The following is a 14,118-nucleotide window of genomic DNA, read 5'->3' as shown; positions in this document are numbered from 1 at the left end:
TAAAAGCTTCAAAATTTGAACTCCCCGTGCCTATAAAAATATTATCACAAAAAGTTTCTGACACTTTTTTTTTGCGTTGGTACAGATATGCACTCAGTGGAGTGACAAACAAATGAAAAAAAGATGGGTCTGGTTTGAAAACAACACCCAACTTAGTAGACCATCCTTGACGCGATGACAGGTTTCATTGTAACCAGCGAAACGCAGCGCGCTGAGGGCTGGATTTGAGTTTTTATACTGTTGGCTCGTTCATATGGGAATGTCGCCAGAGCTCGAGAAGACCTGATGTTTCACAAAACTCACGCGAAACTCTGCCGATCCTGCATAGCGCCCCTGCTGCCGATGTTAAATGACCTAGTAGTTTCAACCGTTCCTTTCGGACCATGGGTACGTAGGTTCGCATCCCGCCTTGCTGAGAAATTCTATTCTGCCTCATTTATTTCTTCTCCTGCTGCTTTCTTCTCCTCTCCTCCTACGTTAATTTATCCAACGTGTTGCTGAGTGACGCTATAGGTGGTTGGGTGGTTGTCTACGAATTTGTTTCCTTTGGAGAGTACATATTGTTATTTGGATATTATTTCTGAAAAACATACTAAAAAACGAAGCGAAGCTAAAGGCCATGCGGGCTAACGTGACTTCGCTAAGTGAAATGTATTAGATTGAATGTCCAGGAAGCAGTGCTACATCATATACGAATTGTCAAAATGATAAGATTGTGTACAACAGCAAATAATGACTAGAACACATTTGCATCAAAATTTGCAACATTTGCTCAAAGCACAGCGTATCGGGAGTAGGTCTCCCGAAGTGGTTATGAAAGGAAAAGAAAGAAGCAGCCTGTAACTGTCTATCTTGAAGATGACACCCCAACAGGTCGGCGCATACATGGGGTTATGGGAATGAAATGAATAGGTAAGGGAAAGGCAAGAGGAGGAAAAACGGAACGCAGGACACATTTGCTCCGCTTCCCCCAGTGCACGCCCGAACCACCGCAACGCGCAACCGACCGGAAAGCCGTCGAGAAGACCCGGGAAAGCATTCGCTGAAAAAGTTGATGAGCCGGAAGGGCACATAAGACGAGAGCGCGCGAAGCACTCGCCTGGGTGCGTGTTCTAGGCACGAAAAAAAAAAAAAAGAAAAGAAACGCTAGGCCTGCGCGTAAGGCACAGCACAGTCACAGTAAAAGATATAAGAGCGGCCTTTCAGAGCCACGGAACAAAATCCATGCACCGGAGAGTCAACCGGAAGGAGCGCAAGCACTGCACGAATTGCCACCGCAAGTCCGGCAATCACTGCGTCCTAGGGGTTGACCTCGGAGGCCAGCATATCCAGAAGAGAGAGTGATAGGGTCGTCATGCTAGAAAAAGCAGGAAGCGCACTAGTAGCAGAGCGAGGGGTGGTTGCCGACGTTGATCAAAAGAAAGACTGTATATTTTATCCTGTGGTAAAAAAAAAAAAACAGAGACACGTTTGAGAACATTACGTACTCCACTGTGCGAGAGCGCTAAATGGTCGCAGATCAGATTTCGTGAGATAAAAAAAATGGTGCAGCTTACACGCAATAATAGCACAAGCAGCAAAGATTGGTGGCCGTCCTAGTTTATTTGTATCCTTAGTGGTCCAAACCGTGTTTATTGCGTCTGCCGTGACCGTTCATTGATTCTTCTTGCCACTGAAATAGAGAGCCCTAAGACACCGCAGGAGGCGGAATATTCAGACTCAGCTATCAGCGTACAATTGATGCATCATAACTGCAAACCAGGCACACATATTGTTATGAGAAAGCTAAGAAACGACCTCTTTCACACCAATATACATCAGCTATACAGTGTTTAAAAACATTGACATTTTTTCATAACGCAATCTAGAGCTTCGGGGCCAAATTTTGCGTCGCAGTTTTGTTTTCCGATTAGTTTTGCCAATGCTCTGGGAGCTTCTTTTCTGAAGAAGTTCTTGCACTAGGAAAGTGCTATGAGACTGTTTGTGAGTGTTTTTTTTCTAAAGAATGTGTTTTAGCAAAAGCGGTTCTTAGTTGGGGCCAATAACACTTATATTACACTCCCTGGGTGGAATAAAAATTGGGCTGGTCGATTGAAACTAAGCGTTGCCTTAAATACCTCCAGTAAATGACTGACTCAGAACGAAAGGAGACACACACCGTGTTCTTCATGCTTGCCGTCTATAGAAAGAGGAAGCTGAACGCTGGAAGGTAAAAAAAAATCGTCTAAGAAGGAATGTCGCTGGAGACGACGTTGGAACAAGGAGACTTGTCTTCAGCAGGGCCCTGGCACATGCTAGTATCATAGTCGAAAGTTGGCTTCTGCGACATTTCCTGTTCGACAATTTCTCATCCTTTTGTACTGGTGTTTCATTTAGCGAAGCTATTCAAGACCATGCTCCCATATTTTGGGCTCGCTGTGCCAGATATTAAGTCTCGTCATGTTTCATCTTTACTTGTTTGATGAAAATTTTGTTGGTGGAACATGGCGCAGCAAAAGGTGTTCATAAAACAATTGGGTACCATGCAGCTGCATTTTAGCTACCGCGATATTGTGTATACGTTTACTCGCTTCTCTATGACGTAATCTAGACACGCATTATATCTTGAATTTTGTACATTTCTGCGTTGTATTATAGTGATTGATATTTGGGGTTTGATGTCACAAAACCACCATATGAATATGAGAGACGCCGTAGTGGAGGGCTCCGGAAATTCGACCACCTGGGGTTTTTTAAAGTGCGCCCAAACATGGGCCTACAACATTTCCGCCTCCATCGGACACGCAGCCGCCGCAAGCGGGATTGGATCCCGCCACCTGCGGGTCATCAGCCGAGTACCTTAGCCACTAGACCACGGCTGCGGGGCTGCGTTGTACTATAGTATCTACAGTGCGCTCTTTTTGTTTTACCAAAGAAACTTCTATGATAGGGCCACTTTTGTTTGTGAATATGCTGAGCTCCCACTCTGTAATATCTCTAACAGAATAACGCAACGTTGTTGACTATAACAGAAACTGTTTCACGTAAAATTGCATTGACTGAGTGCACGAATAAATGAAGCTGAAAACGAAAGACTCTGTGTGTGATATTAAAACGTCTCAAAAACTCCTTTGAAATACAAAGCAAAAGAATATTTTGGGTATCCAGCCATTTCTTTTCTAGGGAATGGGACTTTTTGCAAAGTCTTCATAGTGATTTACAGATTGTTTAGAAATTAATTCAGGCCGTGTAGGGGATATATAGATGATATGTCTGAGACTATGAACTCACACTCCGTGTCTGCTTCCCTGTGACTTTATTGCCCTGCATGACCGGAGAAAAGAACGTGATTTATTCCTTTTGTTCTACCTCCGTATAGGCGTGAAATTGCGTGCACCTGCTTCCAATCTGGCTATGTTAGGCCACAATGGAAACTAGTACTGTTAGCATTCTTATTCCGTGACGTGTGAACCATGTCCATCTGCTCCTGTGAAAACACATTTCGCTTGCATGTTGCGCCGATTCTTGTAGATGGGTCAAACATAACGTGTTTTGTTGTTAAATTACGAAGTATTCTTATTACTTGCCGAACTCTCTGTGCAGAGCCACTTCGTAAGCAACACACCAGACAAACTCTTGATAGGATTCCTGAGACGACCACCATCCGCCACACCACTTCGGATTCACAGGTGTGTATAAATAACTGTGCAATATCAAAACCATGTAAGGCAACACAAGTTAACATGCGCAGCTCCAAATGAATATGCTAGATGTATGTTGGAGTCGGTTTAACTGAAATGACAATATAAATAATGCGATAGTGAAAAATGAGAACAATACACGAAGTTGTTAAGAACCTGACTCCTTTAGCAATCGACATGGACTAACTCTAGAAAATGCTGGCGCAATAAAATGTGAAAGCAAGCGTACCACTTCAACGAAACCTAAGCAGTGAGGACACAGTCCGTTTGAAGGCATGATTCATCTAATAATTCTCTTTAAAAATAAGGCGCACGCGACCACAGCCGACCATGCTCGGCTACTCACATGAGGTGCTTCCTACCGATGTCACTCACCACCACCTTCCGACATCCATCCACGCGGCTTTGTCGTGACAAAGACAACCAACACGTTTCCTTTCTGCGTGAGACGATTAGCGGCATCCCTTCCCTCGAACGCTTTCATTCACGAATGAAACATGGCGTCCACGCGGGGCGATGCTAGTCGGATACAAATTCAGAAGTCCACGACATTTCTTTCTCAAAGTGTATATGCACCCACTCAAGGCTGACGTCATGAGCCGCACAGCTAGGCGGAGAGCATCCGCGTTTTTTTTTTAATCTGTCAGATATTCTGGCTCACAAAGGCTTGACAATAAATTACCAACTCGACCATGCACTAACGTTAGTTGCAAACGCGTGGGGTATCGCCGGATAGCACTTGAGCTGCCGCCACGTAAAGCGGCGCCAGCTACGGAGGGTAACAATAAGTACCTTATGTCCTCCGAAATTCTGGGACTGCTGATTGCCACTCGCTCTGCTCAAGACATCAATTATTTAGGTGTGGCTCACGAAAACTCTGCAGAATATACATGGATATAGTTTCTTGTTGAATCTAAGGACATGAATATCAAGCAAATAAACATAACAGTTATGAACTAACGAACAACAGAACGCACAATGGCCACTTGATAGGTTCGAAATGTACGACGAGCGCTTTCGGTGCTGCGGCCATGTTTTTCAGCCTCGCGCATGCGCAGTTCCTCACCAGCTTTCCGGTGTAAGATATGCGGCAAAGTGTCTTCGGTATTGTAAAGTGGCGGACAGATTAAAAATAAAAAACCTTTTGCTGAGCGCTTCACTGCGAACACATCTACATTCGCGGAGGTGATCGGCTACCACGCTTCGGTCGTCCGGTCGGCGCCTCTCCGAACATGAGTTGTGTTCGATTGTAGGCCTTTAAAGAGGGGGTACCCAAAAGTAACCAGACTTGGCTCCGCGTTGGGTGGAGCAACTGTCGTACGCAATTTTCCCGCTAGGTGAGCATCGTACTACAGCTTTCGAGTTCATTGCTTACAATGGATTCACTCCCCCTCCCATGCCACCCCCCCCTAGTCACCCAAAAAAAGGGGGGGGGGGCAAGGTTAGTTCCATGCATTTTGTTAGGAGGAAGGGGGCGTAGTCAGCGTGATACATATACATAATAGAAAGAGAGGCGCGGCGATGTACCTTCGCACCCCCCCCCCCCCCCCCCCCCCGCAAGGTAACCCTGCGCCCGATTCTCGGAGCCAACGCCATCGACACCCTGAAATGGAGAGTTTCATATGTGACAGTAGCGCGGGACTTGGTATCCCAGAAGCAATAACAGCCAGTTAGAGTAGTGCCCAGACTACAACACGCCACCCCGATTAGGCCACACACGTTTGACAGGGCCATCGCCGCAGCACGCATATCTGCATTCACACCCCGGTGGCGTGGCTGGTTACGCGAACTGCTCAAAAACAAAGTGAAAGCTTAGTTGGTGTGCTCTTGAGCTTTTTTATTTTTATTTTTACTCAGACGAACGAAGTTCAATAAATTGTATTCAGCCGGGAAGATCATTCTAATGTGCCACATTTACCTGATTACCACTTCCAGTACATGCAGCCTATTGAAATCACAGTGGATTGTATCGCGTGTCGAATTAGGCAGATTAAGGCATCTTCATCAGCCGGTATTGATGAAATCAACTCTAAGGTACTAAAAAACGCCGTTTCCACATATAGCATTGCATTACACCGCATCCTTCGAGAGTCGCTGTCGTCTAGAAAACTGCCAGATGACTGGAAAATCGCCAAAGTAGTGCCTATCTTTAAATCTGTAGATAAGAATTCACCTGAAAATTATGGCCTTATATCACTCAATTGCATCTGTTGCAAACTACTCGAACACGTAATCGACTCCCATGTATACAGTCACCTCGAGACTAACAAATTCTTCTTTCCAAACCAGCACGGATTCAATAAATGCATGTCATACGAAACACAGTTATTAGAATTTACGACAGACATTCATCACAACATAAACAGTGGGCTACAGACAGATTGCATATTTCTTGATTTTGCCAAAGCATTTGATCGTGTTGCCCATTGTCGCCTTATTTCAAAATTATCAGCCCTCCGATTAGACTCCCTCACTTTATCTTGGCTACGAAATTTTCTTTCCCTGCGCAAGCAGTTCACAACCGTTAATAATACTACCTCTCCGTCTTGGTATGTGTTTTGTGGCGTCCCACAAGGGAGCATCCTAGGCACATTACTTTTCCTTTTCTACATCAATGATCTCCCATCTAATATATCATCAAATATCAGAATGTTCGCGGATGACTGCACGCTCTCCAGACCCATAAACTGTCCAAACGACCACCGCATCTTTCAAAATAATCTGAACACTATTACTAGCTGGTGTAACACTTGGCTTATGGCAATAAATACTAATAAATGCAAAGTTGTTTGTTTTGGACGAAAACATACCATTTCCGACTTTTCATACCACTTACAAGACCACATACTTTCACGGGCATCGTCCTACAGATATCTGGGCGTCGACCTGACACGAGGACTTTTGTGGCTAGGACACGTCACTTCTGTTTGCCCTAACGCCTACAAAACACTAGGGTATTTACGCCTAAACCTCCGTCATTGTCCATATAATGTCCATAAACTGTCTTACCTTACTTTCCTCCGACAGCAGCTGGAATATGCTTCATTTGTTTGGTCCCCTTCCGCTCAGTATCAAATTAACATGCTGAGAGCAATTCAGAACAGAGCCACCCGTTACATTTCTAGAAACTAGGACATTCATTCCACATTCTCTGAGCGTAAACGTGATCATTCTCTCCAAGCATTACATGTTTGTTGTCACGTTTCCTTGTTATGCCTATTTCATAAGTATGCGTTCAAGAAGAAAACATTGTCATTGAACATTCAACGTCCCCTCTACACGTCACACAGGTTACATAATCATCTGAGCTTCACGCGCGTGTTTAGTAACACATACACGTTTAACACATCAGCACTACCGCAAGTCATCATCATGTGCAATGATCTTCCCGACAATATCGCCTCTGATAGTCATTCTAACACGTTTCGGCAAAAACTTGAGTTGCATTTCTTTAATATAGCATCGTGAGGTTGTTTTACTTGTTGAACTTTCGAGCTATTTTGTGTTGTGAAATGTTAGCCTTTAATTTCATCAGCAAGTTGTAATGTCTTGTTTTAAGTGGTGCTGACTTACTGAATTGTTCGTTTTTGTTACACCACATTGTGCTCCTAATATTAACCTGCACTATATAGTTGTGTCTTACAAGTTTACCTCCGCATTCACTGTAACATCCCTTACTCACTGCCTTCGGGCCTGTAAGGTATTTAAAAAAAAAAGCGCGCGCCCCTGGCGAGGTCACTTTTGTAAGGCCATATTTTTTGCACTGCCAGTTTCAAATGTGGTTATTCGAAGGTCTCTCTTTAAAACCGGCCACTATACCCAACGTTATGTCTGTGTCGTCTATGTTTAACCCCCGAAAAGCGTTTTACAAAGTTCTGAATAACAATTTTCGCGTCCCTTGTTTGAATGGAGCAAGGGTCTCAAACACGCGAAAACAACGGTGGCAGATGGGCACACCTTTCAATGTGGCCCGGTCCGCACATAACTGTCTTCGTTCCATAATTTTTAAAGACGAAAGTGTTGTATGCCGCGTTCCACCAAGACTTTCATATCGGATTTTTGTTCGTCAGTGAAATAAACGTGACCAAATAGCAAGTTAAAAGAACAAAAAAAAAACGCAAACAAAAAAGTGCCTCGAGGCTGGGAGTCAAACCCATGGCCTCTTCATCCTCGATGATGGGTGGTGGGCGTTTAACCTACTTCGTGTTACTAGTGCCGTTAATAGGAAGGTAATCGCTGGATTGGTTGCAAGGACTGATGTATCCCCCCTCCCTTTCACGAAATGCACCACGAAAGCACGAACAATTTAGTGTTGGTTCTTTTGGTGGGCAGAGAACGCCAGCTGCGGCCCAAATAACGAGGCAGAGCCAAGAGCTGATTGCAAAATCAAAAATATATTCACAGATAAGGCAGAACAAACAAAACGCAAATATGCACACTTCGCCCTTATCAACTACAACCAAAGAACGCGCGCAAACAACAACACGCGCTACAATGCAGTCTGACGCATTAACTACCCAAGCACAAATATGGAGTAGAATGTTCGTCGAACAAAATAATTCCGAAGTAGTTGGAACAAAGCTTGAATGCTTCTCTTTAAGGAAACACTCACTCAGTCCAGTGCTGGTTGTCGTCCTGCTGCGTCCGAGGTTTCACTTCCAGGAAACTCTCGCATCGCCAACTGACCGCACTTCAATAACATAAGTTCTTCTCTGAAAACACATCAGCCACTTACGCACTGCTACTGCAGGTCACGTCTTCGGCCACGGGTGGAAAAGCACACTTAAACTCTTTTTTTGGCACTGTGCACAAGACTTCATAAGTTAGTAGAAAACACATTTCATCTCCTGCTTTGTCACAGTAGGACAAGCCTTCACCTGGTGGTGAAAACTCTCTTCATCCCGTCATCGCCACCATCCGCTGCTTGCTTAAATACGCTCGCCCTGGGTTCTCGAAGTTTCGTCGGCGCACCGCACAGCCAAAACTGGGGATGGGGCGGGGCCTTTCTTGAAAACTCTGCGACCCAAGACGCAACTAAGGAGTGATTCACCCCTTCCTTTTCAATATTTCTAAAGAGCGCTCGACGATAGATGCGAAAAGGTTGGTCGGCGTGGCACCGGCGTTTTCGAGGGGAAGAGGCGCGCGCACGGCGTCTTTTGATGTTTTTTCTTCGTCGCGTCGGCTTCTTTAGCGTCCGCTTGGCGCCTAGTTTTCACGGAGCTATTAGGAATCGGATTTGATTGATTGATATGTGGGGTTTAATGTCCCAAACTACCACATGATTATGAGAGACGCTGTAGTGGGGGGCTCCGGAAGTTTCGACCACATGGGGTTCTTGAACGTGCACCCAAATCTGAGCACACAGGGCTGCAACATTTTCCCCTCAATTGAAAATGCAGCCGCCGCAGCCGGGATTCGAGCCTGCGACCTGCGGGTCAGCAGCCGAGTACCTTAGCCACTAGACCTTCATGGCGGGGCTATTAGGAATCGGAGGCACGCGCTTTCTTGAGAACTCGTTTGTGACACTACGCCACTGCAAAAACCACGATGAAGGCTAAACAAACGCCCCTTTTGTCTCTCTGACAATGCTCTTGTCCGCGCGGTGGTGACTTTGTCTGAAAACTTCAATTATACGGGCCTGTGGTGATTAGTTCAGGCAATGCGCTCGTTCTGTACATAACTTGCAAGAGATGTTAGTTCCTGACTTCCGTCCGCCATTAGCGAGCACACTGAGAATACGCATCTCAGTGACCCTGCCGTGTTTATGTTCGTGCGGTGGATTGTTTAGCGTAGTGCGCCTGTTTTGATCGTATGATTCGCACGCACGGCGAAAGAGAATCTCTCAGGACATTATGCAGCCAGAAGCTATTTGATTTGATACGTGGGTTTAACGCCCCAAAACCACCATATGAAATGAGAGACGCCGTAGTGGTGCGATCTAGAAATTTCGACAACCTGGGGTTGCTTAACGTGCACACAAATATGAGCACACGGGCCTACATCATTTTGGCCTCCATTGAAAATGCAGCCAGCAGCGAAACAGTGTTGACTGGGGAACTCAGATCCTCCTTGTTTGCAGTGTACGAGTCTATGGTGTTGCACGTAATGAGTGAAAACAATTAACTTCGCAGAAAATTCGGAAACATAACTGGCGTGTTATAAGTGACGCGTGCACAAGCGTGTGTTTTTCAGTGTCGAGGTCATTCCTGTTCACGCACACATAAGCCATGTGCTGTTTCTCGGACAGCTTTTGCATGTGGTCGCACGGCTTTGTCATCTCCTTTGGCAAACAGTACGACCCCGCTTGTTTTCCTTTTTTTTTGTCATTCATACTTCTAATGTGGTGTCAAATATCGCACAAATAATCGCCTTGACGGGAAATACGAGAGCTGCACAGCTTGACTCGGTGTCGTCTCTGGCCATGTACTCGGTGATTGTGGTGCATATGCTGAGATCGCATACCCCAGAGTTCTGCGGTGTGATGTACTTGCAAGGTATATGTTACCATTCCATTCGGCCCGTTTCTGATAGAAGCGTAATTTCGTCAATGTTTTGACACACCGTGAGGAGGTGCCTTGGACATGAGCCTCGCTCATAGCATTCGTTCATGGTGAACTATTGGCCGCGAGGGCCTCCACTAGAGAGGCCAGCGATGCAATGTTTTGACGTCACAGATAAGATGCTTAGTTGAAGAATACGGCAGCTTTGCTTTCACGACACCACTTGCATCGTTCCCAACGGCGGCATCAGTTCTTAGCCACGATATTACGATGCGAATTAGACACGAGAGTGCCACCAGGGGCACCGATTCATAGTTTGCTTGCGGAATGATCAGGTCTTACCACTTCTTTAAGCACTGAGATTCAAAACAAAGGGAAGCGCGCATGGTTTACACAGCAAAAGCGCCAGAAATGCGGTGTTTTAGCAGAAAGTCAACCAGGCATCCCATGAGTGACGTCATCACGTAGGTGGTGCCACGGTATGTCCTCGAGGCCAATAGCTGTCCGATGCTCACCTGGCATGACATCATGGCGTGCCGCACTCTTCTTATGAGAAATCATAGTTGGGCCAGATGGGAACACACAACGCTCGTTGCATTTATCTTCATGTTTCAAAACACTTTGAAGGCGTGCATTCCGAGTTCTGTTGTTTATTATGTACCTGTTGCTGCTATCTTTGTACGGAATTCACCATGGGGGGTGTCCATGTATATGTTCACAAATTCAGCTACCGCAAAGGTTAAATTATGATCATGGGCATGAGTCATCGGACAGAGATACGTCATTAGGAGTTAACGTGGATGGGCCCACATTAAGCAGTACTATATATACCAAACACATATAGGTATTGTACTCTCTCTCTCATATATGAAAATACACCTTAAACAACCAAGTATTATTATGAAAACACGTTTCAGTTTTATGTTGTACGAATTCTTAAGACAATGACAATGACAATGAATTAGCCGCTCATTTTCTAGTTAAAAAATATGTTCATAGGCTGCACAGGCGTGATTGGTCTCAGCATTTTTTTTTGTGAGGCACACCATCTGGTCACCGTGTGTAAAACTTAGCTGGCGAACAAAATGGCTATTTTTCAAAACTGGCGGCCATATTTCAGTCACTCTGCAGATTAGTGTCAATATGTTTTTCGATACGTAACGTACGTCTAATCTCCTCCAGAAATAATCCAAATATTAGGAATAGGAAGACCCTCTTTCATATGGGTAAATTATCAGAGATGTTCTCCCCTTTCACCGCTTCCGCTTTACCTGTCCCGACAATTGCGGGAGAAAACGGAGTGACTGCAGTCTACTAGCAATATTTGCGGCAGTGAAGCTTGTTGTCAAGCTGTCAGCACTGCATCCATGAGGTCGAGACGCTGCCACATGAAAGTGATAAGAACACAAATATATAACAATTATTTTTAATTCATAAATTACGATATATATATATATATATATATATATATATATATATATATGTCATGTTATAATGAGTGGAAACTCGTAACTTGAAATCGGCCGAAATGTCAGGCTGGTCCGCTCACTGGCAAAGAGAAGGCATCATCCTCTCTCGCGCGCTATGCTTTATTGTCTTTACTATAGTGGCAGAATCGATTTCGCCAGAAATGATACCAGTGAACTTAACACATGCTTGTAACATTACCCCCCCGAGGGCATCATCGCGATGTGGGTGCATGATTACAAGTGAAAACGCACTGACAGTGACAGAGTTTACACAAGGTCACGCATAGGTTTAACGAATAGTGAACGCTGGTGGAATGGTTTCATCCTGGAAGCGTAGACGATGTTTGGCTGTGGTGAACGACGGGATCGACGAGCTCTATTTTCGGGGTCAACTCTATAGGGATCGAAGTAGTGGTGCGATAGCTTTTCTGAATGGCCCCGTTGGCGAATGGGGTCCACAGCCAGACACAATAGACTTTCGCATGTTAACTCGCGGGGTCTCGTAACGTGACGGGACCGCGAAGTGCTGCTTCGCTGGCAAAGTAAAAGGTCGGGAGGAATAACTGACCGTAGGCGCGGGAGTGCGTACGGCTTCTGCGTACGTGAGAAGAAGAGCTCCGGGTGGGGGCGTCACCAGTGGTTGTACCAGCTGCCGTATCGTAATGTCGACTTCGTGGCTTTCAAACCATTATCGGGGAGTGCCGTCCAGGTAGAAAAGCACGTTGGCGAGCCTGAGCGTGGGATCCCAGCGGTGAGTAGCACTGAGGTGCTCGTACCGGTTCAGCCAAGTGTCAAGATTGATCGTACCATCACCGGAGAAAGTGCCGGGATCCCGGATGTGTGGAAGTGTGACGTAGGTGGTGGCTTGGACTGATGAGGGCGGCATAGAGGAAGTACCAGCAGTCGAAGCAGTCGAAGCAGTCGAAAGGTCGCCGATGGTGCGACCGCTGCGCGTCTCCATCGAGGTACGGGGGTCGTCCTCCTCCACCAATAATGTTACGAGTAACTTCTTTAATAATCTATTTAGAACGCACAGAACTCGACGAGCAAGATGGTGCCACTCCAGCATCAAACGAAACTCACCTCGTCCTTCTCTTTCATGCAGCTGTGTTTAGCGGCTGTTATGTATCATAACCCCCGACGGTAGAAGCAGCGTACCGTTGCTAAATCTACGCATATGATGTCGAAAAGGGGTATTAGGGCTTTAGCCGAGCCACGTGAACGGTGTCGCTTAGAGCATACGATGACTTTGTTGGATCGGTTGGAACAATCTCGTACGTGACGTATGTCAGTTGGCGAACGATACGGAATGGTTCAGTGTAGGACGACAACAGTTATTCAGACAGTCCCACACGCCGAGTAGGTGACCAAAGGAGCACGAGAGAACCCGGGGAAAAGTGCACGTCCCTATGGTGAGAATTGTAGAGCTGTTGTTGGTGCGCCTGCGAAGTCTGTAGATGGTTACGGGCGACTTGGCGCGCGTGGTCGGTGCGGGAAATGGCTTCCCCGGTATATTCAGTGGCCGCAGGTAGCAAAGTGTCTAAGGGTAGAATTGGGTCCTGGCCATATAGGAGATAGAAGGGCGAATAGCCGGCAGTGTTGTGACGAGATGAATTGTAGGCGAACGTCACATACAGCAAATGAATGTCCCAATTCTGGTGGTCTGGCGCGACGTATTTGGCAAGCATATCGGTTAGGGTCATGTTTGAAGCGCTCCGTGAGACCATTTCACTGGGAATGGTACGAAGTAGTAAATTTATGTTTGCTATGGCAAAACCTGAGAATTTCATGAACGACAGTTGATAAGAACGTGCGGCCACGGTCAGTACGAAGTTGGCGGGGAGCACCGTGCACTAATATTATGTCGTACAGCAGAAAGTCCGCAACGTCGGTAGCGTAACTGGTCGGGAGTGCTCGTGTGATTGCGTATCGCGTCGCGTAGTCTGTGGCAACATCAATCCATTTCTTTCCGGCTGTGGAGAGTGGAAAAGGGCCCAACAGGTCGAGACCAACTCGAAAGAAAGTTTCAGTGGGAACGTCGATCGGCTGAAGGTAGCCGACCGGGAGGGCAGACGGCGTTTTGCGACGCTGACAGGGCTCACAAGCGGCGACATAGCGTCGAACAGAGCGGGCAAGTCTCGGCCGGAAAAACCGACGTCGTACCCGATCGTATGTGCGAGAAACGCCCAAATGGACAGTGGAACGCAGGTGTGCTGGGATGATAGGAAGTTAGTCTGATCTGAAGGAATCAAGGTTACGGTGATATATGATCCCATCTTTCACCAAAAACAATCGTAGGGACGGGTCGCCAGGCGTTGACTCCGGTTTATCAATCTTTGCTCATAAAGAAGCATCCAGACGTTGCTCTTCACCAATGTTCAACAGCTGTGACACGGAAAAAAACGTCCGTGATAGCGTCAGTATCGGTGGCTTCGTCAACAGTGTAGCTGGATAAACAATGCACATCTT

General features: G+C 46.1%; 1 protein-coding gene across 2 annotated transcripts in view; it reads left to right on the top strand.

The window, feature by feature from the left end:
* LOC119161682 (uncharacterized) overlaps positions 1 to 14,118 on the top strand; it is a 207,592-nt gene that overhangs the window by 110,146 nt on the left and 83,328 nt on the right. For both annotated transcript variants that reach the window (XM_037414229.2, XM_075880630.1), the window contains exon 4: positions 3,583 to 3,668. In XM_037414229.2, coding sequence (XP_037270126.2) covers positions 3,583 to 3,668 — 86 coding nt within the window. The remainder of the gene's footprint in view (positions 1 to 3,582; positions 3,669 to 14,118) is intronic.

Source organism: Rhipicephalus microplus, chromosome X (genome assembly GCF_043290135.1).
Source record: "Rhipicephalus microplus isolate Deutch F79 chromosome X, USDA_Rmic, whole genome shotgun sequence".
In the NCBI taxonomy this organism is placed as follows: domain Eukaryota; kingdom Metazoa; phylum Arthropoda; class Arachnida; order Ixodida; family Ixodidae; genus Rhipicephalus; species Rhipicephalus microplus.
This window is presented reverse-complemented; position numbering and strand designations above follow the sequence as displayed.